General features: G+C 57.9%; 9 protein-coding genes across 9 annotated transcripts; 4 read left to right on the plus strand and 5 right to left on the minus strand.

Moving 5' to 3' along the window:
* Positions 1–5,111: 5,111 nt before the first annotated feature.
* On the minus strand, positions 5,112–5,774 carry F5144DRAFT_591967 (uncharacterized protein; the record flags this gene model as incomplete). The annotated part of the gene is made up of 4 exons (XM_066790318.1): positions 5,112–5,366; positions 5,434–5,492; positions 5,526–5,585; positions 5,645–5,774. 4 exons carry the CDS (start codon positions 5,772–5,774, stop codon positions 5,112–5,114), a joined length of 504 nt encoding a protein of 167 aa, XP_066645273.1.
* A 328-nt stretch (positions 5,775–6,102) lies between these two features.
* On the plus strand, positions 6,103–8,213 carry F5144DRAFT_486763 (uncharacterized protein; the record flags this gene model as incomplete). Its single annotated transcript, XM_066785569.1, has 4 exons — positions 6,103–7,178; positions 7,240–7,617; positions 7,671–7,686; positions 7,986–8,213. The coding sequence occupies 4 exons, from the start codon at positions 6,103–6,105 to the stop codon at positions 8,211–8,213; spliced, it is 1,698 nt and encodes a 565-aa protein (XP_066645274.1).
* Positions 8,214–8,762: 549 nt separating this feature from the next.
* Positions 8,763–9,875, plus strand: F5144DRAFT_203271 (uncharacterized protein). The gene is made up of 2 exons (XM_066782936.1): positions 8,763–9,329; positions 9,384–9,875. The coding sequence occupies exons 1-2, from the start codon at positions 9,053–9,055 to the stop codon at positions 9,782–9,784; spliced, it is 678 nt and encodes a 225-aa protein (XP_066645275.1). The 5' UTR covers positions 8,763–9,052; the 3' UTR covers positions 9,785–9,875.
* F5144DRAFT_202837 (WD40-repeat-containing domain protein) lies at positions 9,606–11,562 on the plus strand. The gene is made up of 2 exons (XM_066782933.1): positions 9,606–9,907; positions 10,231–11,562. Exons 1-2 carry the CDS (start codon positions 9,847–9,849, stop codon positions 11,343–11,345), a joined length of 1,176 nt encoding a protein of 391 aa, XP_066645276.1. The 5' UTR covers positions 9,606–9,846; the 3' UTR covers positions 11,346–11,562.
* Positions 11,438–13,286, minus strand: F5144DRAFT_202879 (glycosyltransferase family 15 protein). The gene is made up of 4 exons (XM_066782934.1): positions 12,816–13,286; positions 12,493–12,753; positions 11,820–12,438; positions 11,438–11,766 (listed from the first exon to the last, which is right to left on the minus strand). Exons 1-4 carry the CDS (start codon positions 12,964–12,966, stop codon positions 11,610–11,612), a joined length of 1,188 nt encoding a protein of 395 aa, XP_066645277.1. The 5' UTR covers positions 12,967–13,286; the 3' UTR covers positions 11,438–11,609.
* A 472-nt stretch (positions 13,287–13,758) lies between these two features.
* On the plus strand, positions 13,759–17,919 carry F5144DRAFT_547017 (uncharacterized protein; the record flags this gene model as incomplete). The annotated part of the gene is made up of 4 exons (XM_066787450.1): positions 13,759–13,827; positions 13,900–14,026; positions 14,114–16,397; positions 16,965–17,919. 4 exons carry the CDS (start codon positions 13,759–13,761, stop codon positions 17,917–17,919), a joined length of 3,435 nt encoding a protein of 1,144 aa, XP_066645278.1.
* A 464-nt stretch (positions 17,920–18,383) lies between these two features.
* On the minus strand, positions 18,384–18,792 carry F5144DRAFT_203322 (uncharacterized protein). The gene has a single exon (XM_066782937.1). It carries the CDS (start codon positions 18,690–18,692, stop codon positions 18,468–18,470), a length of 225 nt encoding a protein of 74 aa, XP_066645279.1. The 5' UTR covers positions 18,693–18,792; the 3' UTR covers positions 18,384–18,467.
* A 2,782-nt stretch (positions 18,793–21,574) lies between these two features.
* Positions 21,575–22,916, minus strand: F5144DRAFT_203394 (glycoside hydrolase family 18 protein). The gene has a single exon (XM_066782938.1). The coding sequence runs from the start codon at positions 22,868–22,870 to the stop codon at positions 21,884–21,886; it is 987 nt and encodes a 328-aa protein (XP_066645280.1). The 5' UTR covers positions 22,871–22,916; the 3' UTR covers positions 21,575–21,883.
* Positions 22,917–23,161: 245 nt separating this feature from the next.
* Positions 23,162–26,661, minus strand: F5144DRAFT_646743 (uncharacterized protein; the record flags this gene model as incomplete). The annotated part of the gene is made up of 3 exons (XM_066792896.1): positions 26,178–26,661; positions 23,726–26,120; positions 23,162–23,575 (listed from the first exon to the last, which is right to left on the minus strand). The coding sequence occupies exons 1-3, from the start codon at positions 26,579–26,581 to the stop codon at positions 23,162–23,164; spliced, it is 3,213 nt and encodes a 1,070-aa protein (XP_066645281.1). The 5' UTR covers positions 26,582–26,661.
* Between the last annotated feature and the right edge of the window lie 336 nt (positions 26,662–26,997).

Raw genomic sequence — 26,997 nt, forward strand, 5'->3', positions numbered from 1 at the left:
CGTGAAAATCGTTCGTCTCATAGTTACGTTACAAGACAGAAGGACGCGTATCGCACAGTGCGGTCCGGGGTTCGCATATCGACCTCCCTTCACGGGCCTAGCCCCGAGATTCAATTCTTGCGCGGCCCGCGGCGGAGCGTCGTTCCTCGCCGTTCGACGAGGGCTGGTGGTTGCATCGTCATCATCGCCGTTGTCCGCCGCCGTCAACTACCAACAGGTAACTACCCAACTCCACACTCCGACCAGCAACGGAACGGGGAGGCTGCCTTCCCGGCTTCTCGCTTCTGTGGCCAGATCTCGGTTCCCCGTCGAGGATTCCACAACCAAGAGGTTGCGCTGCATCCCCGAGGCGCCAACAAAATTAGGTTTTTCTACACTACACGACACCACGCTGCAGGAGCCTGATCAGCACCCCGGCAGATGTAACCTTGTTTCAGGTGGGATGAACAGCAGCAGCCCTCCCGGGCTCGGCTATGTTTACGCAGTCTGGACGGACGGACGGCAGTAGCCAGAACAGAGGGTTGCAAGTGCACCCTTCCTGCGGTAACGCAGGAGGCTCAAGGCAAAACAGGACCGGGTTCCGTCCAAGACACACACAAACAGACAACGGGGAGAGACGACGTATACAGTAGTTACCGTGGTGGTGGTGGCAAAAGGGGGTTGGAACCAACAGGCCCAACGCAAGCATGCGACCTGCACCATGTTCCGCGAATGGAAATGGGTGGGATCCATCCATACGACTCTACACAACTGAACCGGGTCCAGATTCACATGTCGACACACGCCATTCGTTTTTTTCTTTCTCTTTTTTTCCTTTTTTGTGTTGCGGGCCGTTCATCTGAGAGACAGGGCCGGAACCGTTCGTCCCATCTCTTCGAAGGAGAAGAGTCAACGGTTGTCTTGCACAGCGGGCCGGTTGCTCCCGTCTTGTTCGTTGCAGTCCCAAACTTGGTACACATTCTATGGCCGCATCGCTGCGTCGGTGATGGCACCGGCTGCAAGGTAGGAGGTGTCTGTTGTAACCTCAGTCTGACTGCCCCTTCCCTCATATGCAGTGTTCTGTTTGAAAAGCCGAGTGTTCATCATCCCCCCTGACCGAACCCCCAGGCAAAAGGCTGACCCCCGACTGGCACTTACACATCCAAGTGGACGTGGTGCGACGGACGATCGGGGTTGTTCTGTAAATCGTCACTCGTCCGCGGGAAAGCCACAGCCGGTTAGCTCGCCAGCAGCCAAATAAAAGACCAGGGGGTGCGGGGGGAGGAAGCGCAGCTCGCAGTTCGTTTGTCCCTCACACCGAGTCTCAAGAAGAAGTCTCCGATGTCCAAGTGCCAACGGGCTTGGGATTGCCGGTGTGGCGGCCAATGATGGCTCGACGTCGTCACAGAAATGCTACCGTTTGGGATAAACTCCCGAGACACGGGCATGCACGTTGTGAGTCGATGCGGGAGTTCCCCGAGATGTCGACGTCGATCCAGACGCTTCCTTGTCTTGTACCGTGACTTTCCGCCAACTGGCGCGAGAATGTGACCAAGTCACTCGTTGCTGCCATCAGGCTTTTCTTTCACGTGTCCGAAAGAGTGAACGTCTGCTAGGGTGCGCGGGCCTGCGCAATTTTCCCCTTCTCGACGAGACTAGTGTTTGCATTTGGCTCAAGCGGGTTAGCTCCTGAGATTTCCATCACGCAAGATGTCCCGCCGGTGTGTCTTTCGAGAGCTCGGTCTTGCCTCGTTGCAGTTAGCGTTGTTCCGGTAGCCTGGGCGTCACCCTGCAATTCGATCAGTTGTGGACCTCCTACTGTCGAGGGCTGAGTTGGAGTTGGTACGAATAAGACCTCCAAGCTAGGAGAGAAAATCGTTCGATTTTCGATTTTTTTACGGAGGCTTTTCGGACAACGAAATGACGCCATGCAACTAGCCATTTTCGGAGGGGTGTCGACGAGAAACCATTTTGCGCGCTGTGGATATGAGGAGACGGGTAGATGTTCCTTTCATCTCACAAATGTGTTTGTAGACGAAGGCTCGCTGACGATACGCTCATCCACCTCAACGGTCAACCTAGCGCTCGGCGGGCCGACGACCGCGGGTGCACGAGGCCCCGGAAGATCTGCGTCACGGGCCCGCGTGCTGGCGCGGCTGAACCCGTGTCTGGCGCCGTTGGTTCTGCCATGTATGCACGGTAATTTACGCACACGGAATGTATTGGACGGTCCAGTAATGCCTGGCTGGCGAGCCGGTTCCAAAGAAGAGACATGCAGGTCCTCGATGAGAGAGGGATATTAAGCCATCTTGAGTCGAATCTCGGATGATTTGTTGTCCTGTGGCCGGTCTCGAGCTAGCAGTGATATCCAGCTATGCACCATTTGGTGTGTTGGTCTGCAGAGGTCTGGCGGGTTGGGGATTTCTCCACTGTACCGCCTCGGTCTGCCTGCGAGGTATCGGTCTCATCATAGCCCGGCCGGCTACGGCAGTGGCAGTGGCAGTGAAAAGATCAGCTGGATCGGGGTCAGATGGGGAGTTCAGTTCACAACAAGCCGAGCACGGGGGGCCAACCAGGGCTCGTTTCTGGACTGCCGCAATGTTCCCACGTGTCTTGAGCTCGGCTGTTGCTCTGCCCGTTGATGGAGCCTCCCTCTGGCCAAAAAAAGCCGAACTCGAAATGAGAGAAAGAAATCACGAAAAAAAAAGAAGTTCAAAAGAAGCCGAGAAAAGAAAAGGTGCCAAAGGCAACCGAGCAAAATTAATCAAATAAGGAAAATCGAGTAAAATAAAAAGATACTTTAGTCTTCCGAATGCTTCCTTTTCTTTCCTCTCGTCAAAGGTTTCGTCGGCGCCTACAAGTACACTTGGAGTTCGGCTTTTTTTGTCCACGGGGCGGGAGCGAGCTCAGCTCCTGCACCTCGTGTCTTGGCGACTGCACACAGATGGGCCGCGGGCCCCCGTCTTATTTTACTCGGGCGGCGGAATGGCGGGTTGATGAATGGGGGGAAGGGCGAAATCAGCCGGACGATATGCTGGATGGCGGCAGCAGTGGCCGGTATTGCATAGAAGCGAGCATGTGGCGTTCTTCGGAGGCGAGATGTGACTGGCGACGACGCACTGCGAGGCCTGCCCATCTGGTACGAATAAACGAGGAGCTGTTCGTTTGGATTCGGTAGCGTTCTCCGCGCTCTGGCGCAAACCAGCGATCCTTCATGCATCATGACGCGACGGGGTGATGGGAGAGCCCGTGGGCGAATGGTGGAGAAACTGTTTTGTGTCAGAAGAAGAGAGGAACTTTCGTCAGGGCCGCTCCTTCTCGTCTCTCTCGTCAAACGATAGGGTCTGAGCGTCCTTGGGGATCCCCACTCCTCCAATAACCCCACCCACAGACGCTTGGGCCATAGGCCCCTCGGCATTCGATTCCTTTTCGATGTCGGTTTTTTTCCCTGGCAGTCGCGCTGGCTGGCTGGGATGGGAAGGTGCACGAATCAGTGGTGGATAGTGTCCGCTGTTCCACATGAGCGATCCAGGGAGTTGGGATCGAGCCAGCGATGTCCGACCCTGTCATCCCATCTGCCTATATTAGCCTTTTCTCATTTGTCTCCAGTCGTTGCAGGGTTGGGCCTTCTAGAGGCCAACGAGCACACATGCATGCACTGTATTTCTGGTTGGCCCGGAGTTCGAGATGACCTCAGACGAGAGCTAGCACCCGCATCCCGTTTGTAGATAATAAGCATTATTTGGCTTGGAAATAGAGATACATAGAAGCCGTCCCGGGTCTTTAATTAAGGTATGTTGGTAACCACTCTACAGTTGGAACAAACAGCACGGCCTCAAGCATGGCCGCCGGTAAAATTAATCATGGGCCCGCACATGGCCGAGGAGGTCTTCCTTCAACCCCGCAAACTGCCCTGAAGGGATAGATGGCCGCTAGGCAGAGGTGGGTAACTGTATCGTAGAATAACGAGAGAGGAAGGAGCCGATTGGGAAGACCAATCGTCATGATCGCAAAAGAGAATGAATGAGGCAGGCACATGGGGGAGCCCATGTTTGAGTTGCCAAGTTTGCCGTGCCGTCGAGCCCCGCCGAGTCCGCCTGAATCTCCCCAGCTCCGAACTTTCGAGATGGGCCGAAAATACACTACAACTTTGCGCGGTGCTGGCTCCGGGACGTTGGCGGACGTCGGCGTGTCCCAATGGCGGCTTTTCTTGACGACATTACCGTACGATACAAATTACACTGTTGCAACGCGGCGACCGGGACTAACTATGCCTTGTTGGGTTAAGTTTCTCGCCTCCAAAAGTTCAGGCGAGAAGACAGCGTTGCACTAGAACGGTCGCCCTGCGCCCGCCTACCTCCACCGAGTTAACAGCGCGCGAGTTCCAGAACAAAACGCGGCACGGCTGGCCGATGAGAATTGAGGCTACTCGGCACACACCATCTGGCGTCAAGCGCCGCCTGCACGGTTTTATGCAAAGGACAATTCGAGTCTCTTCGACTTGGCTCTGTCACTGACTCCCGGGCCCTCAGCCGTAACGCTCCCTGCACAATACATACGCAAGACAGCAGCGACAGAGTATCGCAAAGCGGCCCGACTTTCCCCAGCGTGGCCAGCCATCCTGCTCACAAAACCCTGAGCACAGGACACTCTTCCCGATCTGGGCGGCGCCATTCGCCGTTCTTGGCGCCTATGTTCCTGGGGTTCTTCACTTTGGGCCCCTGTCCCTGCCCCTGACTGGCAGTCCCGGTTCATCACACACGCTCCCTTTCCAGCCTCTTATCTTCCCGAACCCTCTTTGCCTCGTGGTAGCCATCCATCGGTCAACCACTCGGAGCGTCTTGCAAGGGGTCCAAATCTCAAGACCACACCCTGCTCGCATCCTCCAGCATATTCCCTGATGACCACCCACCCCGTGTGCCGTGTCGCCGCAAGTCGCTGGGATGCTCAACCAGGCCAACTGCGTGTTTGGGTGGAATGGGCCTGCGGCATGAAGTCAGAGAGCAGTGGGCAACAATGTCATTTTGACAACTTTCACTCGCGGTAACGGTAACCACGGGAGGATTCTCCTTGCCCAGGTTGCAGGATCTCTGGGACCCGCTTGCCTAGCCCGCTTTCACTTCCCGTTTCGCTCACCACTGCATGCAGCGTCTGAAGTCCGCAACGCCATGCCGCACTGCCGAAAGCCAGGGTTCGGAGCCACGCTTGTCTTCCTTGCTGGAAAAGTGTCGCCAAGCTAGCCCACGGGGGTGTGGGTAGGAGGAACCTGCGGCAAGCGTGTGTGTCCCTGGGGACTGATGAGCAGCATCCATCGGGCCGGGTTGGCCTGCATCGTACACTAATCGGGACGCTAGCTTGCCAATACCGTGTGCACGAGCAACCCAGTCCTCGAACCCCCGTCAAAGGGGGGTCATTCCCCGGGCGGGCCTCTGTCTCCAGCTGTTGACTTTCGACCGGGTCAGCAGCCTGTGTTGGTGGTATCCGGAGTCTGGCCGACAGAAGGCCCGGCTGTTCTGTAATGTACTTGCAGCGTTGAGCCGGCATACTAAGAGTCCCGATACCCAATCCCGTCTCCCTCGCAGCACATCCATAACCAGCATTGTCGCCTCTCAGCCTCCAGAGACCCCCCCCCCCCCCTCTCTCCCCTCTTCTCTCCGGCTCGTACAACCCAGGCAAACTGCCCCCCGACGCACAGCAACCCGGTCAGTATCTGTACGTTGCTGGCTGCACCCTGTCAACCCGGTCCCCCTGCTTCCCCGAGGCACACTGAGACCACCAACAGATCGCTTGCGCATCTCGCAGCTGTTGCTCAATTATCCGGGGATCGGTACCCTTCTCCTTCTTAGCCTTGGCAGTAGGCTTGTCTACACGGGGTTGCCCTGAGTCGACTGCGCCGCCTGAGTACTGCGCACGTTTACCCGGGCGAATATCTACTGCCACTCACCCTCGAGGCCCTCGCCTCACTGTTGCCAACCACTACACACCGTTTCAAGAGACTGTGCGTGCCTGTGTGCCGCCAACCTGAACCAAGAATTGCTTTTCCTTTCCTCACCCGGAGAGCACCACCACACAGACACACAACCCACAAACAGCCTCAGGTCACACCAACCAACACCGCTCTCAATGGGGTTTACCACAGTTCTCGAACCTCGATTCCGTTCGGCCATCCCAGACACACCACCCGAGGTGCTTACACCGGACTCGGCCTCCTTTCCCTTACGCCAGTCAGAGGAGAAATCCTGGAACTTGCGTGCTCCTCCATCCCCCCCTATGTCAAACTATGACCCGACCGTCAAGGCAAGCGACATGTCGTCGTCTGGCAAGGAGTCAGAGGATACGCCGAACCGCAGAGACTCTTCCCCAGACCAGAGTGCACCACGGCAACAGCTTCCTTCCTTGAGCAGCCTCTTTGGACCGCCCTCGCAAATCGCCCCGCTCCACTCGCCCTTCTCAGAACGTCCGGGACACTATTCTGCCTCGTCACCACTTGATCATCCCCTCAGGCCAACCGTGGGCTCGTCCTCGTACTTCCCCTCGTCGGCACCATCCGCATCACAACCTAGGAGCTTGTTGGAGTCGAGGTTGCCCGAGCGTCCTCAAATACCGTCGCTATCGCGAGTGTTTCCGGGACCACTCTCGCCCGCGCCACGACAGGAGCAACGACAAGAAGTGTACAGTTCCGGGAGTCAGTGGCCGGCACAGCACGAAACGACCCGGGAGTACTCTTTCGGCAGCCGTGAGCACCACCAGTTTTACCAACCAGCTGTGGATCGGTACCCCTCTCACATGTCGGGTGGCCGGGATGACGGGCGAAGGACGGCTTTCCGGGAACCTCAAACGCCAATCCTCAACCCGCCCGCGACCCCGACAAGCAGCGTTGGCTCGGAAGCGCCTCCAGCGAAGGACGGGCTAGGACCCAAGATCTGGACGGGGACGCACTTTTTGCCGCGGTTTGTCCGGGCAGCCGAAGTGCCCGGCGAGGGAATGTGCTATTTCTACGACGATGGGAGCCACTGCAAGACGGTCATCGACGGAGAGGCAGTCAACGCGCATTGGGGTGTGACGAAGGCCGGGAAGCCGAGGAAGAGGTTGGCGATCGCGTGCGTCACCTGTCGCGAGAAGAAGATCAAGTGCGACCCCGACTATCCGCGATGCGTGCAATGCGAGAAGTTTGGCCGGGTTTGCAAGTTTAAGAATGCGTAAGTGCTGGTTGGGAACAACCCCTGGCCAAAGATCCAATACTAAAACCCCATGCTATAGTCCCCGAGGCGGTCATAACACATCCCCCTCCACCCCTCCGGCTGAGGTCGAAGATTTGCGCCGGCTAGGCGGAATGATCTCGCGGCCACCGACGGACCATCACCACCACCATCACCACGCCAGACCGAGCAGCCACTCGAGCGGGTCAATCTCGCCGCGGACAACGCTCCGGCCAGCGAGCCCCGACATGTCGAGTTCGGGGCCACGCAAGCTCGCTCGCGTGGGTTACGAGCACTACAGCCCGACGACTGGGCGGCAATCGCCACTGGCGCCGACGCCTGACTCAGCGCGGTCCGCTACTACTTTCTCATGGCGGCAGCCGGAGACGTTGCCGCGGCTTCATGATGATGTTTTGCGGCGGGCTTGGCAAACGGAACCGTATGTGACCAAGAGCTATCGTTAGGGCTGGACACCGCTGACACGTTTTCCAGACGACCTGATGCTCGTGTATGACACTCCCATCGTTGACGACCTGGGTGAATGATTGATGGCCTCAATACCGAATCAACTTGTTTGTCGATGCAGCTACCCGGTCTTCCCTTCCGACCGGAGCGGCCAACCACAGACGGCGAAGTTGGAGGGCACTAGCAAGAGTGTTTGATCTGGACTGGCTGCCTTGCGAGCCACACCCAACGACGGCTGGACGGGCACCCAGTTCAAGGGACAACCCTTCGGCATCTACCGGAAAATAACACGATGCATCAAACGCCCACCTTACCGGCCAACCTTACCGGCCAGCTTGAGAGCTCGACCCGGGATGGAGGTATACGAGATACGAGAAGGGGCGACAGAAAGGAGGAGCCGCAGTTGCCGGTGGAGCGAGTCTACGAGCGGGGACACCCGATAGAAACGGTGTGCGTCGGCTTACAGCTACGACGACATCGTCGGTGATGCAACGGCCCAAACCACGTGCGCACGACGAAACGGCCAACCATTTGCGAACCGGATCTAGGTCAAGATACCCGGAGGAATAATTTGGAGGCACGAGTCATTTTCACGTTATATGACATGGACGAGGGACAGGATAGGCGGCTATTTTTGTTTTCATTTTTCTTTTCCTTTTCTTTTTTGTTATCTATATCTGCTATATTGCTATGGGGTTTCGGCGGTTGAGCATCATTGCATTGTCAGTCTGGCGCTGGTTGGCTTTTGGCTTTTTTTACTCTTGGGCCTCAAAAGAGGGAGACGGCGGGAGACGAGGGAGGGATTTCACATTTCTCGGATTCTTGTCTATACTTTATCTTACATCCGTGTTTTGGATGCCTGTATTTATCTCTCTATACCCTGTTTACTTCTCTTTCGCTGCCTCGGCGGCTCAACTACAAATGTATCCCACCATTCATACTCGGTTGGACCTCCTGGCGTGACACAACTGTATCCTGACCGTTCATACGCAACTCCGACCAGGCGAAATGACAAACCAAAAAATTGTTGAGGCCGGTGAAGCCAACCGATTACCGTTTTGGGGGACATTCTTCGTTTCATCAACTCACCCACTCACCCACCCCAGCCCTACCGCGCAACAATCCACCCTCACCCACCCACCACAACTACCCGACGACAGTGCCGAGATGGTACCCAATCTCGGGGGCCCTTGACGAGGCAGGGAAATCATTACGCGTTGGGATGCAAAGGTCGTTTTCGGATTTATTGGCATGCAGTGCTGCGATTGAGTGACGTGGAAAAGGGAGGGGGGAGCGTATCGGCAGGTTTGCGGCGCGGAACGCAGCATTTGCTTCTTTGGACTTTTTCCAGACGCATCTGATCTTTGTCCTGCCTCGTGCCCTGGTTCTGGTTCGTCCGAGCCTTGTCAATGGTTCCGTCCCTCGCCGGCGCGTGGTTGCGGCGTGGTTTTTTGCGGCGTGGGTTTCGGCTTGGCGTTCGGGGTTGCGGTGTTGAGGTTTGTAGGTTTCTAGCGGCCTTCTGGAAGGATGTCGTTTCCTGGTTCCGATGGATGGGTGTGCAACGGCAAACTGCGCGTGGGGTGGGGTTAACATTAAATACTTTGGTACGGGATTCCGAACGCACCCACACCGAAACTGCGTCCCGTCCGTTTATTCAACGGCCGCCGTTAACGCTAACTCACTCAAGTCAGTGTTGTCGATCAAGCTTTGTCACTTTTTGAGACAAACTAACAATAGCAGCACGATCGAGGAGAGCAAAAAAAAAAGAAGCAAAAATAATCGTCTTATCACCTAAAAAAACAACGAACCCGAGTGGTGGGGATTGTGCACAATTCCCAGTCAGCCGCCACTCCTCAAGCCATCTCTTCCGGTCACACGCATTGCATCGACCCGAGAGCGAGAGGTATTTCGGGTTATCTCAGAAACTGATATCTGATTTTCTGAGGCTCCAAGGGCCGTGTGCTCGCGCGAAGGAGCGCCGGCAGAGAATCGAGCGCGTCGAGCGCCGTCGCGACTGGCTGGGAAACCGTTGTGGTGGTCGGTCCTTCGGCAGCTTACACGGCGCCAGTCGGGTCACATTTCTGAGTTGTGGGGACAAGAGGATGGACGGTTACCTGCGGGACTCTTACTCCAGTTCATGACACCGCCCGCAGGAGGGATCGGGTGTGAGACGATTTCGAGATAGCCGCCGCAGTCGACCAAGATGACCCAGCGTGCGCCAAAGTTCCCCACACGCCCGGTGGCCCAGCTGCTTGGGTCGAATGGTACGTTTCTTTGCTTGTTGCGAGGACTGTTGGGTCCCTTCTGTTTCCTATTTCTTGCATGAAACTCCGCGATCCTGTGCACGCGGGAGGGGGGTTGGGGTGCTACGCTCACTGGCTGATGAGGTCCCTCGGCGTCTCTAGCCAGCATTAGCTTCCCTCATCCAAGCCCCCCAAGCTGACATGCCGGGCCGGCCACCCAAAGCCCAACGGCTATCTCAAGCTCCAGACTGGCCGCCCCCAACAACCCAGCCCTACGCCCTACCACCATCCCAGACGCGCAGGCCAGCAGCAGCAGCAGCAGCAAGCTAACACCCTCCTCCCAGGCCCCGTCCACGCCCTCGCCTACTCCGCCTCCCCGGGGACCTACATCCTCACAGGCTCCTCCGACCGCTCCATCCGGCTGTACAACCCCTCCAACACCACCCCTGCCCCATCCACCACCACCACCAGCAACACTATCACCACCCCCACAGCCAACCCCCCCGCAAAACCACCACCCCCCCTCCCCATCGGCAAACAAATCCAGACCTACACCTCGCACGCCTACGCCGTGCTCTCCCTCGCCATCTCCCCCTCCAACGCCCACTTCTGCTCCGGCGGCGGCGACCGCGCCGTGCTGTTGTGGGACGTCGCCACGGCACAGACGCTGCGGCGGTTCGGGTCGGCGTCGACGGCGCACTCCCATGCGGGGAGGGTGAATGCGGTTTGTTTTGCGGGTTCTACTGCGGGGGGTGGTGGTGGTGGGAGTGGTGGGTTGGGGGTGAGTGGGGGGGATAGTTTGGTTATTTCGGGGGGGCTGGACTGTACGGTGCGGGTGTGGGATGTGCGGGCGGGCGGGGCGCGGCCGGTGCAGGTGCTGAGCGAGGCGAGGGATAGCGTGACGGCGCTGGCGGTGGATGGGGAGGTGATTCTTGCGGGGAGCGTGGACGGGCGGGTGAGGGGCTATGATGTGCGCTTGGGGAAGTGTGTGACGGATGTGTTTCCCGGGAGCGTTACGAGTCTGTGTTTGGCGAGGGATGGGCGGACGTTGCTTGTTGGGACGCTAGATAGCAAGATCCGGTTGATGGATCGGCGGGATGGGACGTGTCTGAGGACGTACGCTGCTGAGGGGTGGCGGAATGAGGAGTTGAGGGTGCAAAGTGTTCTTGGTGGGGGAGAGAGGTTCGTGGTGGCGGGGGATGAGATGACGGTTACGAAGGAGGGGACGGGCGATGAGGGGAGGGTATGGGCGTGGGATTTGCTGACGGGCAAGCTGGTGGCTACGATACCCGTCCCCTGGGGAAGCGGAAGTGAGAACCGCAAGAAGGCGATCGGGAGAGACGGGAAGGAAAAGGAGCGGAAGAACGTGGTGAGCTGCATCGCGTGGAAAGAAGACGGTTTCGGGAACCAGTTCTGCGTGGGCGGCACATCCGGGGTGGTAACGGTGTTCGGTCAATGAAGGCGCCTTGTTCGTGTCAGGGATTCGGCCCTGAATGTCATAAAAATATAGAATAGATATCCTGCCCCGAGATCCCCCGAGCTGCCGAATCCAACCATCTAGAGCCTGCCGGCCACTTCCAGAAGCGTTATTCTAGCGCACCAAAAACTAAGCATACCGCCTGCGCCGAACACCTCAGCCCCCCATGTGTGTAGTCCAAAAACCTGCCGCGTCACCAAACGATATACATATGAAGCTAACGCCTCGTTTTGACCATAACTTGACTTAGCCCATGCCGACATACTGGAACCAGTTGGGCCGGCAGTCCTCCCTATGAAGCCAGGCCTCGCCGTCGGTGAAGCGGCCAGTCACGCAACCCTTGCATTTGGGCGAGTTGGGGCAGTTGAAGAAGGGGATGTGCTGGTAGCCGATGTCGCGGAACCTGAACCCGTTAGTTAGTGCCTATGCCAATATCTTAGATTTAGGGAAACGTACCAGTGAATACGGTTCTTGTCCTCCAACAGGCCGAGAGCGATACTGTGAACAGGGGCGTCGCCCCAACGTTCATAATAAAAGCCGCCGGCTCGGTCGAGGTGGTTAAAGTAGTCCTCATACGGCTTGCTTCGCCAGAAGTTCATGTCGGCAATCTCAAAGTTACTCCAGAAGTGGCAGGTTGAGTAGCCGTTCGCCTTCTTGTTGTGCTCCGGTCGGCGAATTGAGTCCGTCAGCCAGTTCATGGCGTTGTTCTTGTGAACATGTTCCGGGTGCTCGGCGATGAACTTTTCCGTCTCGGGCCACAACGTGGGGATCGATTCGGGCGAGTCGTACAGGTTGATGGTGAAGCCATACGTCTTGTTGTTGTCCTGCATGTAACGGAAGACATCGTAGTCGACGTCGCAGAAAAAGTGGACGTTGGGTTCGACGCGCCAGTAGTACTGCGTGTTGGCCAGGGCGGGGTGCTTGTAGAAGAGGCCGCTGTTCCAGCGACACATCTGATGGTACGACACCTTATCGGCATATTGCACCTCTTGCTCTTTGAGAATCTTGGTCGACTCAAGGAACAAGTCGTTATTGATCCACGACGGCACGTCCCAGTGCTCCTTAGGTATGAGTTCTGCATTGGTCAGCTCCATCGCTCAAGCAGCACGCATGCCCCGCAATAACGTACCGTATCGGCACTCGGCCTTCGTCTCGGCTTGTGTCTTCTTCTTGAACTCTTCTGAGAACGGGACGTCGTTGAAAAATGTCCACGGGTAGTTGAATTTGTTGTTCCATGTCCTCTCGAGGTCGCGCATCGCCTGTACCATCCCATCCAGCTCCTCGTTCCTCACAAGCGCCAGCAGGGTGGCATCGATTCGTGCGGTGCCGGCCGGGCCTGGGGCGTATTCCCCGGATGCATATGTCAAGACGCCCTCGGGCTCGCCGGTAGCTGTCGATGTTAGCGGACCATGTTTCGGATATAGCCATTGCTTTATCGTGGTGTGTGCTTACGGTCGAGGTTGGGGTCTCGCTCTTTGGGCAAAAAGCTGTTGGCGCCGGGGCCCGCGGGCGCTGCTATCGGCCTGAAGAGCTGCCATACGAAGAAGCACCACAACACCACGGCGGTTAACCCCAGGGCCCTCACGGGGCGAGCAATCGCCATGATGGGTGGTTTGGTCGATCGTGGTTTGGCTTGGTATCCTTGTCCAATCACGTCTCTGTTCGCGCGGATGGCCGACGTCCAACATCCGCTATTCGGGTCTCGTCATTTACAGATGTGTCGTCTCCGTTTGAGATGTGTGTGTCGTCGTGATTGTCGATTCTAGAGGTGCGCGTCGTTCTTCCTGCCAGCGGCGGCGCGTTGGTCTAGGTTAATTAAACTGGGGCAAGAGGATTGGAGGCACCACCTTACGAATATGCAGGCCAAAATTTCGATGGAATAGGGGCCCGTAAGAAGCCTTGATGTCATCTGATATGCCAAGGGTTGCGATTGGAAGTTGAACTGGCCCGTGCGTATTTTAGCATTTTAGCAGGTTGGTTGCTTCTGACATCTCAAACCAGAGCTTTAACTATTTCTTGGCAAAAGCATTGCTTGTTCTCCCCACCAACAAATACAGTACCACCTTGCAAAGGGTACTAAAGGGGATTATTTAGCTACGATTTGCTACAGCCTTTGAGGAAACCTAAGGATCCGTGTTTTTTTGTCATTTGTTTTTGGGGCATGTAGTTCCTCCTGTTATGTCTTGACGCGTCGACGGAGCGCGTGTTACAACCACATAACTACAGTGCCTGGGCTATTTGCAGGCCACGACTGTGGAGCCAGCCACTAACTATACCGACCCGAAAGCTCTCAATCACCCTGGCCCTTACCTACCCACCTACCTAGTTTGAGGAGGTAGGGTTGATCACGGCCCCGATTTCCTAGCAGAATGCTCGGGCTGGTAGCCTTGACAACATGGCACACCTTGCGCAGCTGGCGGCGTTGACAGACGAACTTGTTGCGGCCATCCTTGCCATCCCTGGGGTGTGAATCCAGTTCCATCACTCCCTCTCTCACTTTTGGGCCCGCTAACGATCCTAGACTCAACATGAAAAGCGAATTTCTTACCGCGATTCTGTCTTGCGCAGTCTACGCAGTCATACTTTCACTCGCACAAACCAATTCGAGGTTGAGGACCGCCTAAATGGGCTCGAGGAGCGGTTCTCTGTCGTCGGCCGAGATGGTTTGTCAGAGGCTTTACGCACACGACGGAACGCATTTGAAGCCCACCAAAATCAGTTCACACCCGAAGTTCTACATTTCCTCTTAGAGCTCGCTGATCAGCCGGCGCAAAACTCCAATCTCAGCGACTTGGACGCCCTCATCGAACCCGAAGAGGACGCCCCACCACCACTAACCTGGCGTGACATTGCTAGGGAAGATGGTTGGAAAGAGGAAAGGGACATTTGGAGATCCATCGACTATTCTCTTGGCTCCAGCGACGAAGAGGAAGTGGACCGACAGTCCGAGGCATCTATCGAGTCCCTCACCACTTCCTCCTCCATAGACGACCAGCACCGCCGCACAGCACAAGACCTGGCCACCAAGCCGCAAGGAATCGAACCGTTGAAGCAAGCCCAAGAGGCCCAGGCTTGGAGGCATGCCTCTGCACAGGATGGCGATGGAAGATCTAGGAAGATCCCCATCTCAACGATTCAATTGCTTCGTGAGGCCCTCTTTATGCTGGCCGGCCTTGAAACCAGCTTATTCGATTTCGAATGCAACCCAATCACGAGATACCAGCTCCGGGGCATCTCATGGGATTCTTACAAGGCGCTCGTTACGTCCTTTTCTGAATGCGGCCGGAAACTCGCACCCTTGCGGGTCTATGTGGAAACTAGGGAGCAGTCCCCCCTCTTGCAAGTCTTCCAAGCCTGCCTACAGAAAGCACTGCATGATCTTGACTTGGAGCTGTCTTTGATCCAGACCGGCCTTGTCGCCATCAAAGAAGACGTTGTCGTTAGCCTAATCGGGGTGCTCGGGGATCTAGGCCCGAAACTAGCGCCACTTTATGGACTGGCAGATATTGTACGCCAGGTCCAACAAGAGCGGAACCCCCATGCTTTTCGGTACCTCGAACTTTTATACGACGCAGCGGGGATAGCCCAGTTGCAAGGCAGCACTGCCACCTACCGATTACTCGGAACCATTTTCTTTGATTGCTTTCAGGTCTACCTGAAACCCATCCGGCTATGGATGGAGGAAGGGAAGCTTCTGCCTGGCGACCGGACTTTCTTCGTCTCGGAGTCGCCAGCAAAGCTACCGCTGTCCCAAATATGGAAAGGCCAGTTCAACTTGCTGCGCTCTCCCGAGGGCAAACTTCACGCTCCCCGGTTCCTTGACCCCTCGATCCACCAGATCTTTGAAGCAGGCAAGAGTATTGTCGTGTTGAAGCACATGAAGCAACATGAGTCGACCAAGAAATACCGAGCCACGGCTGAACCGAGTATGGACTTTGCAGCAATTTGTCCGGATGAGCTTGAATTCGCGCCCTTCGGCGAGCTATTCGGCGCTGCTTTTCAGGCATGGATCCAGAGCAAACACCACTCTGCAGCAGCAACACTCCGTGGGTTGCTCTTCAGCTCGTACGGCCTATTCGAAAGTTTAGATGCTCTACAGCACATATACTTAATGTCAGACGGGTCAATGTCGAATTCTTTTGCCTCGTCCGTCTTCCGACGTCTCGACGCGCTGAACAACAGCTGGCAGGACCGCTTCACTCTAACCGAGGTTGCCCAGGAGGCCTTCTCGACTTGTCTAGACAACTACCGACTCTCCGCCAACATCGACCCACGCGGCCTCGGGCGCAACGCACTCGTCGCTCGAAGTTCCGTCCGCCACAGCCTCCCTTTCATCCGACTGAACTACCGCCTCAACTGGCCGGTACAGATCGTGGTCCCAGAAGAGGACATCCAGGGCTACCAGACCCTCTTCACCTTCCAGCTCCAAACCCAACGAGCGCTCTCCCTCCTCCAATACCCCATCCTCCCCTCCCAACGCGGCGGCGCCGACATGGCGCGCTACTACCTCCTGCGCAGCAAACTCCTCTGGTTCGGCAACACCATCAAAACCTACCTAACCACCCTCGTCCTGGCGCCCAACACCGCCCGGCTGCGCGCGGACCTCAGCGACGCCGCCGCGGACGTCGACGACATGGTAGCCGCCCATGCCGCCTTCATCGCGCGTCTCATCAGCGAGTCGTGCCAGGGCCCCAAGCTGCAGCCCATCCGCGACGCCGTGCTCGACGTCTTCGACCTGGCCATCCGGCTGGAGGACGCGCAGCGTGTGGAGTCGGCGCGCCGCGAGGAGGAGGCTATGGAGGTCTCGCGGCTGTCGGTCATGAGCTCGCCGTATAAGGCGTCGCCTGCCAAGGTGGGGGGGAGGCCGGCGAAGCGGAGGAGGGTGGATGAGGATGATGAGGAGGAGGATGAGGATGGGGGGGAGGGGAGGACTGGTGGGGAGATGGCGCGGAGGGGAGGGTGGGGTGATGACGCGGGGAAGCCGTATGCGACAGTGTTGAGGGAGTTACGTGGGGATTTTGAGCGGCACTTGAGGTTTGTTGCGGGGGGTCTGAGAGGGGTGGCTAGGGCGAGTAGGGACGAGGCGGCTGCGAAATGGGATTTGCTAGCTGAGATGCTTGAGGTTGGGATCAAGGAGTAGAGTGTTAGTAAGAATCATGTTCAGAACTCACTGGGACCGGAGATGGCACCTTATCAATGCAAAGATTCATCTTGTTTTCGAGACTCAGAGGGTCGTAGTATAACCCTAACCCTAAAGCGGGCACCCTATTGGCCCGGCGGCTTGGCGAACCCGAATCCTGTGGCGATAACTAACTGGTCGCTCGGCCGCCATCGCTTCCTTTACACAACACACCGAACCATCACCGATCGCAAACCTCGAGCCCATCGACGGCGCCTACAAAACCTCACCACAACTCCAACGCTCGTACATTGCGATCGTAGCAGAACCAATCAACCCCGATCCCTAACTCAAACCACCCGCCGCCACCATGTCCGAACGCAAAGTTCTAACGTACGTTCTTCCCTACTCTACTCCCCGCCATGCGACTCTCCCTCCCCTCCCCTACCCCCCCTCACTAACGCCCCCCCCCTCCCGCACAGCAAATACTACCCCCCCGACTTCGACCCGTCCCTCGTCGGGCGCGCGCGCAAACCCAAAGGCAGCGCCGCGCAGCAAGGCCCCAAAGTACAAACCGTGCGCCTCATGGCGCCCTTCTCGCTGCGCTGCGTGGCCTGCGGCGAGTACATGTACCGGGGGCGCAAGTTCAACGCGCGCAAAGAGACACCCCCCGGCGAGCGCTACCTCGGCATCCAGCTGTACCGCTTCTACATCCGCTGCACGCGCTGCTCGGGCGAGATTGTGTTTCGGACGGATCCGAAGAATCAGGATTATGTGGTGGAGAAGGGGGCGAAGAGGAATACGGATCCGTGGAAGAGGGGGTTGAGTGAGGGGGAGGGGGGGGTGGGTGGTGCTGGGGAGGAGACGGATGAGCAGAGGTTGGATCGGTTGGAGAGGGAGATGGCCGAGGCGGAGGGGGAGGAGGAGCGGAATGCGATGGCGGAGTTGGAGGCGAAGACGGAGGATGCGAAGAGGGAGATGGCGGTGGCGGATGCGTTGGATGAGATTAGGAGTCGGAATGCGAGGTTAGAGAAGGCGAATCGGGAGGGGGGCGGGGATGTGTTGGATGCGGTGGTGGCGGGGGTGGTGAGGCCGGAGGAGGAGGAGAGGAGGAGGCAGGAGGAGGAGGATGCCGAGGCGGCGAGGAGGGCGTTTGCGTTTGTGAGGAGGCAGGATATGCTGGAGGAGGTGATGGAGGAGGATGGGGAGGGGGAGGATGCGGTGAATGGGGTTGGTGGTGTGATGAATGGGAACGGGGTTGCCTCGGGGTCTGGCTCAAGTTCGGCGACCGTATCAACGTCTGATTCAAAACCACCCTCGGCCGCGGCGACCCCGGAGATGCCGCCGCCGCCGCCTCCGAGCTTCAAGCGGCAGGTCAAGAAGAAGAAGGACCACGCTGCGTTACTGGGCATCAAGAAGAAAAAGCCGCTAGTCTGAGTAGATCCGGATCGACAGAGCAGCGTTACGAGGAGCGTTTTGGAGAATATTCGCATGTGGGCCGCCGAGTTACGGTTACTTTTTGCAGGGGAGGGGAGTTGTTGCTTGGCCCAGGCTAAGCAACGGGAACATCACGGGTTAGTAGATATAAATCCACCCAAACATATATCAACATCACGACACTAGCAAGGTTCGTCGGAGTCGCGCCGCGTATATTCAGGTGCGACCAAACAAACGGATGTTTGTTGCCTATCATCCCTCGTCCTTGAACGCCATGCTGAAAAGCCAAACCCAAACCAAATACCTCCCGCAACAAGAATGCCAATCGGTTAACCCGACCAAAAAATACGCCGGCTCGTGATATATGCACATGATGCATATCGTGCTTCTCGTCACCCCGTCCATTCTTCGTGTGCTCCTGGACGTCTCTGCATCTGTTGAAACGTACTAATCCTCGCAGTTTCTTGGGTTTCGTTTTGTTTTTTCTTGCGCCAAACTGAACTTGGCTCGGCGCATATCATTGCCAGATACGGTTGCTGTGAAGTCGACTAGCTGTATTGGCTGGAATTCCGACTCCTCCCTGAGAGGCCGTCGGGGAGGCCCGTCGGCGCGGACTGGCTGCCGTGCTGGCTACCCCTTGGGGTTGATGATTGTGAGATAGACTCCATCTGCCGCTTGGTGTGCTGGTGCATGGTGCGGGCGTAGCTGCCCAGGTCGGCGGGGGGTGGTGGCATCGGCATGGAAACCGCATACGCGTTTTGGGCGGTCGGCATGATGGAAGGAGTTTTTGTGTGTTATGTGTGTGTGTGTCGTGAGTCTTGAGGAGGTTTAAAAACTGTATGGAAAGGGGTAAGAAAGAGATCTCCAAGAAACCGGTTTGGTAGTTTTGGGTGCTACGAACCGACCAGGGGTTGTCGACAGGGTAAGAGAAGCGCGTGACTGATTTTAGTTGGGACGTTGTAGAAACGGTAACTAACAGATGACAGAGGGGGGGGAGGCAGTCTTTATAACGGAGAAGGCGGCCGACATCAGAGTCATTCCATCTGTGCTCCCAAGGCGAGTGTGGTGGGCCGGCGTTCGCGGGTAATCACCCCACAGAGGGGCGGGAACCAAAAGCCGTAGGGTGTCCCCGTCGTGTTTCGTGGGAGCGAGAAGGCTCGAACGGTCGAAAGGGAAGGGTCCTGCCCTGCTGCAGTCACTTGAAGATCTGCGCCCTTTCGACACCAATCTCACAGAGGCACGACATGCAGACCCCGTCGACAAAGCCCACGGGGGGTGCGCTAGCGTTACAACGTTCCCGGCTACAATCTTTCCCATTACATAGCAGATCGGCCATGGGTATGCCGTCTGAGCAGGGGCTGTCCATGTCTGAGGGGTTGGCAGCGGCGGTATGGCCTGAGATGGCGTAGGTATCCACTAGGTACTTTCGTCTCGTCATCCAAAACGGCCGGAAGACTCTCGCCCGGGCTGACAATGACGGCTAGTACTTGGTAGGTCTTGTCTGGTGGCACAGCGTGGAGGTTGGTGACGGAGGAAGGCAACGTCAGTGGGTCCGGCCCGGAAAGACGAGAGAGGCAAGACCCTGCTGATCCCGCCCAGAGGGCGAGTGAGATCAGGGCTCAGGTCCCTCCAGCTCTCTCCACCCGTTTGCCCCCGTTTCTCCGTGGCCATTACGCCAGAACAAGGAAAAGAAACGGAGGCGAGTAGTGACGATGCTTAGGAGCCACCGACAACGTCAGAGCAGCCACCCGCCCTGCGATTTTCCACTGAGAAGACATTGGCAAGATTGGGAACTGCGAAGCAAGCTGAATAGGCACGGTAGGCACGCGAAGCACGAGGGAATTCGCGGCCATCTCAAGCCGGTAGTTTGGAATGTCGAAGTACCGTTGACGATCACAACGATCCAGTACACTACCGTAGTGTACCATAGTACATACGAAGTACAAGACGGCGCATCTGTGGTGTGGGGGATCAGACAACCGAACCAACAGCAAGCGGTGATTTGCCTCCCTAGCGGGAATGGCGAACACTTTCCCATGATGTCAGTGGCCGCCGAATAATTTAAGTGATGTATGTTTTCGGCCATGCTACTCGCCCCGTACGTGCTCAAGGTACTCTACCGCTAGTGTACATACACTAGAGAGAGAAATAGGGGACCTTGGTACCGTATCGTTCTCGCCCATCCCAAGGCGACCCTGTTCGTCCCCATGCGAATCAGTATGACAAGGGCTTCCTTGTCCGTGCAGAAATAGGAACCAATGGGCGGAAGAGGCTGGCTGTGACCTGGAGTTTAAACTTGGCAGACGAGCAGGCCCTCGCGCACTCAACCATGGCAATTCCAGGAAATGCCAGCCCGGCAACGCGCTTCCGAGACGCCGAATGCTGAGGTAATTAAAGAATCCCATCTCTGCCCTGCCGCGCGCCTGCCGATGGGATGGATTTCAGGGTCTACACGGAGAGGGAAAGGGTCCAACCAGGCACGAGTTGTGGTTTCTCGACAAAAAGTGACAGGAGAGACCAAGGTCGAGAGTGACAAAGGTAGGTCAGGGCTGGGCGAGGCAGCCACGCCGTCCAATTACGGATAACAGGCTGTCCTCGAGACGCTCGTAATTTCCCTTTGCACTCGGTGAGGAAAGAATCAAGTGCACAAGCTGACAAGGAAGGAGTGATGTTGTGGATGGTGCCACCCAGAAAAAGAGGGACCCTGTGACGTCACCGTGCTTCTGGTCGCAGCAGGAAAGAGCAGGGGTCCGTTTCCTCCCCCACAGGGTCACTTCCGGTTCAAGATTGAGAACTTGGAGTATGCATTCCTAAATGGAAGGCAGGCTCGGCGTCACAGGCCAGGGAAGGAATTAAGCTCAGCATGCAGCTAATGCCTGGACCTGGAATGGCCGAGAATGGGTTTTCAAAGACGGTCTGAGGGTCTGGAATATAGATCGATCTCTCATATCACTACCGGTTTCTTACAGCCAAAACAAACATCACGCCAGAATTGATCATCTTCAGGGAAAGAGAGACAACTGTTCCTGCCTTTGCCCCCATCTTGTGGAGAGTTTGAGATCGTGGCAGTTGTTGAAGGTTCCAAGCGATCTCAGAGAACCGAGAACCGCCACTTCATCATCCGAGGCCCTTACCGTTCCGCTATCGTGGCATTGCATCCATGGCATCTCGGCAACCTCTGTTGTTGTCTTCCTAGACGGCGATGACGACAGTGACGGCATAGGAGCCGCTAATGCCACACGCAAAAGGTAGCGTTGGGGGGTTTCTATCTCGGACTTCATCTGCTGCTTGACGTATTGGTCGCCGACTGCATTCCACGCCGTTCTGCGCGAAATCAAGTCTGACATGAGTGAGACCCTGTTACATCATCCGGGCCGTGCTTCGCAGGGGCGTGCTGCGCCCAGTCACCAAGTCTGTAGCCGAACACAGTCGCAGGCCCGGCTCTTGCGATGAGGACATGATCCCGTCGTATCGTCGGAGTATTAGTCAACGATCGTCAAGCCCGATTCCATGATGGGAGGAGACACCAATACTAGCTGCAGGTTAGCGTCGCGTTGGAGATACAGGGCGAGCGAGCAAGAGGAGAGGTCTATCGTGCGATGACTTCATTATGGTCCGACGGGGGTCACCAACGCCATGCAAAAGTGCGAAGCTTGCATCCCCCTCACGCCTCCACCCCATTTTCGGTTCCCATTGCGCTGGCTGGCTGGCCACCGTTCGGCTGTCCCACTCCTACCTCTCGTCTGAATAGCCTGCTGGCCTGCGTGGCACAAGGTTCCCCACGGAATGACGATCGAGGGGGTTCGGATCGAGGTAAGATCAAACATGGGTTGGCAAGCGACTGTCAATATACTTCCGACTTCATAGAATGTTTTGACCGCAAGCAAGTAGCGATGCCGCCGGGGAGCTGCGAGGTACTTTGTAACTCACCCCTAGATCCGACCAACAGAGGCAGATACGACTCCTATTCGCCTTCCCTTTCTCCATCGGAGTGATACTGGAACTCCTGGGGCACCGGCACCACATCCCCTTTCCCGCCCTCGTCAGGATCGATCTCCACCTTCGTGTCCGCTACCGTCCTCCTTCCCCTCAGCAGCGCCGTCATCGCCTGCGCCCACTCCCACGGCTTCTCCTCACCGCCGGGGAGGCTATTGAAATACTCCCACCCCATGACCCCGCCAAAGCGCGGGTGCCTGCCCACCAACAGCGGCAGGACAGTGCCCAGCATGTTCCAGGGCACCCAACCCGCGCCATTCCGCGGGGTCGTGACGAGCCCCACGACGATCTTCTCGGGCGGCCACCCCTTGGCCAGCAGCATCTCGTACATGGCCGGGTTGCTGCAATCACCCCAACCACAATAAAACTGCGCGTTATACCACGCGATCTCGCGCCCGCGCAGCACCTCGAGCGCCTCGTAGTCGAACCCGCTTAGGTTGCGCCGCGCATCCAGCAGCGCCGCCGCCACGGGCGCCAGCGTGATCAGGAACCCTGCCCCAAAATCCGCCCGCAGCCGGTCGATCAGCCGCACCACCCCCCCGAGCGACATGGGCTCCTCCACGTCCAGGTCCAGCCCGTCCAGCGCCCGCGCGCGGATCAGCTCGGCCACGGGCCCGTAGTACCGCTCGAAGGTCGCCTCGTCGTCCGTGTCCAGCCGCGTGAAGCTGCCGGGCGCGGCCCCGCCCAGCATCCCGAGCACCTTGACGCCGCTGGCTTGCAGGATGCGCAGTTCGGCCCAGAGGGTGGCGAAGCGTGGGTGGGAGGGGTGGTGGTCGTTGAGGGTGATGGCCGTCGGGTCTTCGTTGATGTGGATGGCGGCGAGGATCACGTGGGTGAGGGCGATGTTGGGTTGTTGGAGGAGGGGGAGGACTGAGATGGGGGCGCCGGAGGGGGTGTGGTGTGTTTGGTAGTAGGTTATGAGCCGCGGGAGCTCGGGGTGGGGGAGGGGAGGCATGGTGGGTGGGTGTTTGTTTGGGGAGGTGGTGAGTGGTGAGTTGTGAGTGAGATAGATGACTGATGCCTGGTGGTGGTGTTCGAGAGGGGAGGTTGACCAACAGACAGCTGGCACCAACTGCCAAGGTTATTCACCTTCATTTAAATTCACTGACTGCCAGCTTTAACTTTCAACACACTTCTCTTCATCGACTAAGTTTTGGCTAGGCTACTGAAACATTATTTCGAAGAATAGAAATTAAAAGAAGGTCTCAAATCCGAGTCAACAAAGAAAATAGAATGTCAATCTTCATCACACCCTCAGCCCCGATGGGCTCACTCCCCTTACCGGCGACGCTGAGATCAAGAATCCCTGGCGATCATACAAACCCAAGCTTTCCACACTCCTTATGCTCTGCCTTGACGGACTGCCGTTAAACCTCACCGGTGAGCCATTCCTCGAGGCACCCCCTTCCGCTGGCCTCCACGCAAGGGATAGCCTCTGCGAGTCCTTGTGCTGCGGCATCACCAGCGCATTCACGCTCCCGCTGCTGCCCTCCCTCAACCCAAGCCCGCCCTTCCCCGAGACATTAGGATTACTCACTTCAAAAGTAAACTCCCCCGCCGCCACCTTAAACCCACCCATCCCCGTGCTATTCTCCTTCCCCTCCTCACCGGCAGCCGCAAACTCGGACTGCGACAGCCTCAACACAGCACTCGACCTCCGCTGGTGATGGTGATGATGCATGCTCCCCGGCCGCCGCCTCTTAGACGGCGGTCCGCCGGCACCACTCCCACCCACACCCACACCCCCACCACCACTAGGCGACTTCACAATCCCGCCCACCCCACCACCACCGCCACCACCACAGCTCACAACCCGACTCCCCCTCCGCGACGACACCCCGTTCCCACCCCCCAGAATATGATAATTCCTCGCCCCAATACTCTTCCGCCTCGACCGGGGACTCTCCCCTTCAAAACCACCAAACCCACCACCCCGCCCCGGCGAACCACCACCACCACCACCCTCCTCACCAACCGCCCCCCTCACCGCCACCCCCGACACCCTATCCGGACTCGGGCTCGGACTCGGACTAGGACTCAGATCCCGGTCCGCAATGCTCAGCAGGCTGGACACAGTGCTCAGGCCGCTGTTCATGCGCCGCAGGGAGGCGATGGTGGCGGTTAGGGCGAGGGGGGTGTCTTCGTCTTCTTCGTCGTTGTCTGGGGTGGCGGTGGTTGGTGGGGTGGTGTGGGTGGTGGTGGTGGTGGTGTTGTCTAGGGGGAGGACGGAGGAGAGGTTGGATGGGGAGGGGTTGCGGCCGTGGATGTGGTTGGGGTTGTTTTGTTGGGGGCGGGGGGAGAGGGGGGCGGGGTAGAGGGAGGAGTTGGCGCGGAAGTTGGCGCGGTTGAGTTCGATTGCTGTTTGGGCGGTTGTGGCGGTGGTGGTGGGGCTGGCTTCCTGTGAGTAGACTGACGAGGAGGCGCTGGTGCGCTGGTGTTGGAGGTTTTGTAGTGGTTTGGGCGGCAGGATGAGAGATAGGCGCAGTTCCCCGCCTACGCGTCGGGTGGGGGAGGCGGGCGCGCTGGAGCGTTCCGTGGATGGGAGCTGTAGGACTTTGGAGCGGCGTTCTGGCTGCTGCTGCTGCTGCTGCTCGGCTGTGGGGCTTGTTTTGCTCGGTGAGTACTGCTTGGAGTCTGCCTTGCTGAATATGTCGATGCTTGGGGCTGATGGCGGTGGGAGCAGGGGGATGGTGCTCAGCGTGCTGGTCTTGGTTACTCGGAGGAAGAGCGGCCCATTAGGGCTGTTTCCCGTAAATGACTGTCTAGTTGGAGATGGCGGCGGTTCCGAAGCCCTCGACACGATGTACGGCTGCATAAATGAAGGGATGGTCACCGATGCCTTGCGCGAGGGCGAGATACTCGGCAGCGCTCCCGCCTTTGGCCCATAAATCACAGGACCAGGTGCCAGGATTAGGCCCTGAGACTGAGCGCGGGTGTGGCCAACCGTCATACTGCGAAGGCGTTGTGATCGCTGCACGCTTTGCCGTAGGAGGTCTTGGGACTTGCTATGCTTGGTTGGCCAGCCGCCGACTGATGCCGCCCGGGAGACTGACAACGGGGGCGGCGCGCTGACGAACGGGTCGTTCATCGACGGGGGACGAACTTTGGCGGCTTGTTGGGGCTGCACCACGAGGCCCTCGAGGGGCATGATGGCCCGCTTGACCTCGTCTGGCATCTCATCCTCGCTATAAAGCGTGGAGAGCTCAGACGAGAGCGAGGTGCGGGTTGACTGCGCCGGAAGCAGTTGTCTTTCGGGTTCTTGCTTCTTCTGCGCCCGGCTCGGGCTTGTGAGTCCTGACGGAACATCCGAGACTGGGCGTTGCTCGCCCACAAGGCTGTCACTATCTGAAGAAACAGACTGCTGCGATGCTTGCCGTCTGTGACCAGGGGTGAAGGGCTCCCCGGTGGCGATCTTGCTTGGGCTCGGGGTCCTCGCGCGAGATACCGGCACCCCGTATTCCCTGGGGCCATAGACCTTGCCGGGTGACGCCCTGGTAGGTGATGCGGTAGCCCTGCGGATCCTGTTTGTTCCAGAAACGCTCCCTTCTCGTAGCCGCTCTTCAGTCGATCTCAAGATATCAGTCAAGGTCGAATCAGTCGACCGCTGCCGACCCCTGTGCCTTTGTGGCGTGGTCGGGGCAGACTGAACCGGGCTAGCAGGAGGACTCAAGATTGGTGTCGGGATCTTCGAGGCGCCATACACATACCCCATGGTAACCGACGGCCTGATGGCGCGCCTCTCCCTGTTAGAAACGAGAGCAGGCTTGGGCGGCTGAGGAAGATCCCTCGAGGATGCCCGTAGCTGGGCATACTCCAACCCAGTCGCTGTCTTCGGTCGACTCTCACCCAGCAAAGCCTCCGACGACTCACCCCTCGCACCCGACATCAGGTACGGATACCCATGAACAGTATGATGCACCCTCGGGAGAGTCGGCGTGCGGTTCCTCAACGGCCACGACCCGCGCCCCTTATTCTTCTTCTTCCCCCCACCACTAACCTTTGGCCCGTGCAACGCATCCTCATCAATCCACGCCGGCTTCCACTTCCCAACAACCCCCTTCACCTCCCCCATCTCCACCCCCCCCCTCCCCGGCCACCGACACGACGAACCCCCACCCCCACCACCCCCCACCCCAAATTGAAAATGCCCCTTACTACACGCCCTCGGAATCAACGGCATACTCACATGCCTCCTCGGCCACCCCCTCCCCTCCCCATCCTCATCATCACTCAACAACCCACTGCCCCCCTCCCTCGCCCACCACCCGGGCCCCGCCCCCACCGAACACGCCTTCTGCAACTTCCTCCTCGCCGACCCGCCCAACCCACCCAGTCCACCCAACCCACCCCCCCCTTTATCATCATCACCCTCCCCCGACGGCCGCGCGCTGCTACCCTCTTGACTGAGCAGCACCGCGTCGTCTCCCTTGCGGGGTGTCTGGGTGCGGAGGCGGCGCCGCCGCCGCGTGAACCAGATGATGAGGAAGGCGAGGATCAGGCTGAGCACGCAGGCGCCGGCGATGACGAGGGGGAAGAGCGTGGGGAAGGAGTCGATGATGGAACCACCGCCGCCGCTGTTGTTGTTGGGTTGGTTTGGGGTGTTGGGTAGTGGGGGGTCGGTGGTGAAGGTGGTGGTGGTGGAGGGGAGGGAGTTTGGGTTGGTCATTGTGTTTGTTGGGTTGGGTTGTGTTGGGTGGTGTTGGTGGTTGGGGTGAGGGTGTTTTGCTGTCTGCTTGTTGCTGTTGGGTCGGTTGGTTGTTGCTGAGGTCAATGTTGTCGTCTTTCTTTAAGGGCTCCCGCGTTGTCGATGAGTTGTTGGTGGAGTGGTTAGCCCCCGACGACCCTGCATGGATGTGTTGGTCGAAGCGGATTCAAACGCTGTGAAGTTAGTTGGGAATGGTTGGACAGGGACAGCGGAAGACGAGGGGACCAAGATATTTGGAGTCGGGTCATAACACCATCTTGCTCAGCGTGACTGGAATTTTGCATGGCGGGTGGTATGGCCGGCTGGCCCGTGGACCAGTCTGGGTTGGAATGGGTTGTGATGAGTGACCCCATTCCAGCCCGGTCGTACTGTACTCA

Source organism: Chaetomium tenue (assembly GCF_020726465.1).
Source record: "Chaetomium tenue strain MPI-SDFR-AT-0079 chromosome Unknown F5144scaffold_3, whole genome shotgun sequence".
In the NCBI taxonomy this organism is placed as follows: domain Eukaryota; kingdom Fungi; phylum Ascomycota; class Sordariomycetes; order Sordariales; family Chaetomiaceae; genus Chaetomium; species Chaetomium tenue.

Bases quoted from the DNA above. Each gene is read 5' to 3' on its own strand.
- F5144DRAFT_202879 (XM_066782934.1), bottom strand. From the start codon at position 12,966: ATGGCGATTGCTCGCCCCGTGAGGGCCCTGGGGTTAACCGCCGTGGTG. The intron at 12,439-12,492 runs GTACGTTATTGC...TGACCAATGCAG, and splicing joins GAAGGCCGAGTGCCGATACG to AACTCATACCTAAGGAGCAC. The intron at 11,767-11,819 runs GTACGTTTCCCT...TAACGGGTTCAG, and splicing joins GACAAGAACCGTATTCACTG to GTTCCGCGACATCGGCTACC.
- F5144DRAFT_203322 (XM_066782937.1), bottom strand. From the start codon at position 18,692: ATGCCGACCGCCCAAAACGCGTATGCGGTTTCCATGCCGATGCCACCA.
- F5144DRAFT_203271 (XM_066782936.1), top strand. From the start codon at position 9,053: ATGGTTCCGTCCCTCGCCGGCGCGTGGTTGCGGCGTGGTTTTTTGCGG. The intron at 9,330-9,383 runs GTCAGTGTTGTC...TAACAATAGCAG, and splicing joins GTTAACGCTAACTCACTCAA to CACGATCGAGGAGAGCAAAA.
- F5144DRAFT_203394 (XM_066782938.1), bottom strand. From the start codon at position 22,870: ATGCCTCCCCTCCCCCACCCCGAGCTCCCGCGGCTCATAACCTACTAC.
- F5144DRAFT_202837 (XM_066782933.1), top strand. From the start codon at position 9,847: ATGACCCAGCGTGCGCCAAAGTTCCCCACACGCCCGGTGGCCCAGCTG. The intron at 9,908-10,230 runs GTACGTTTCTTT...CCCTCCTCCCAG, and splicing joins CCAGCTGCTTGGGTCGAATG to GCCCCGTCCACGCCCTCGCC.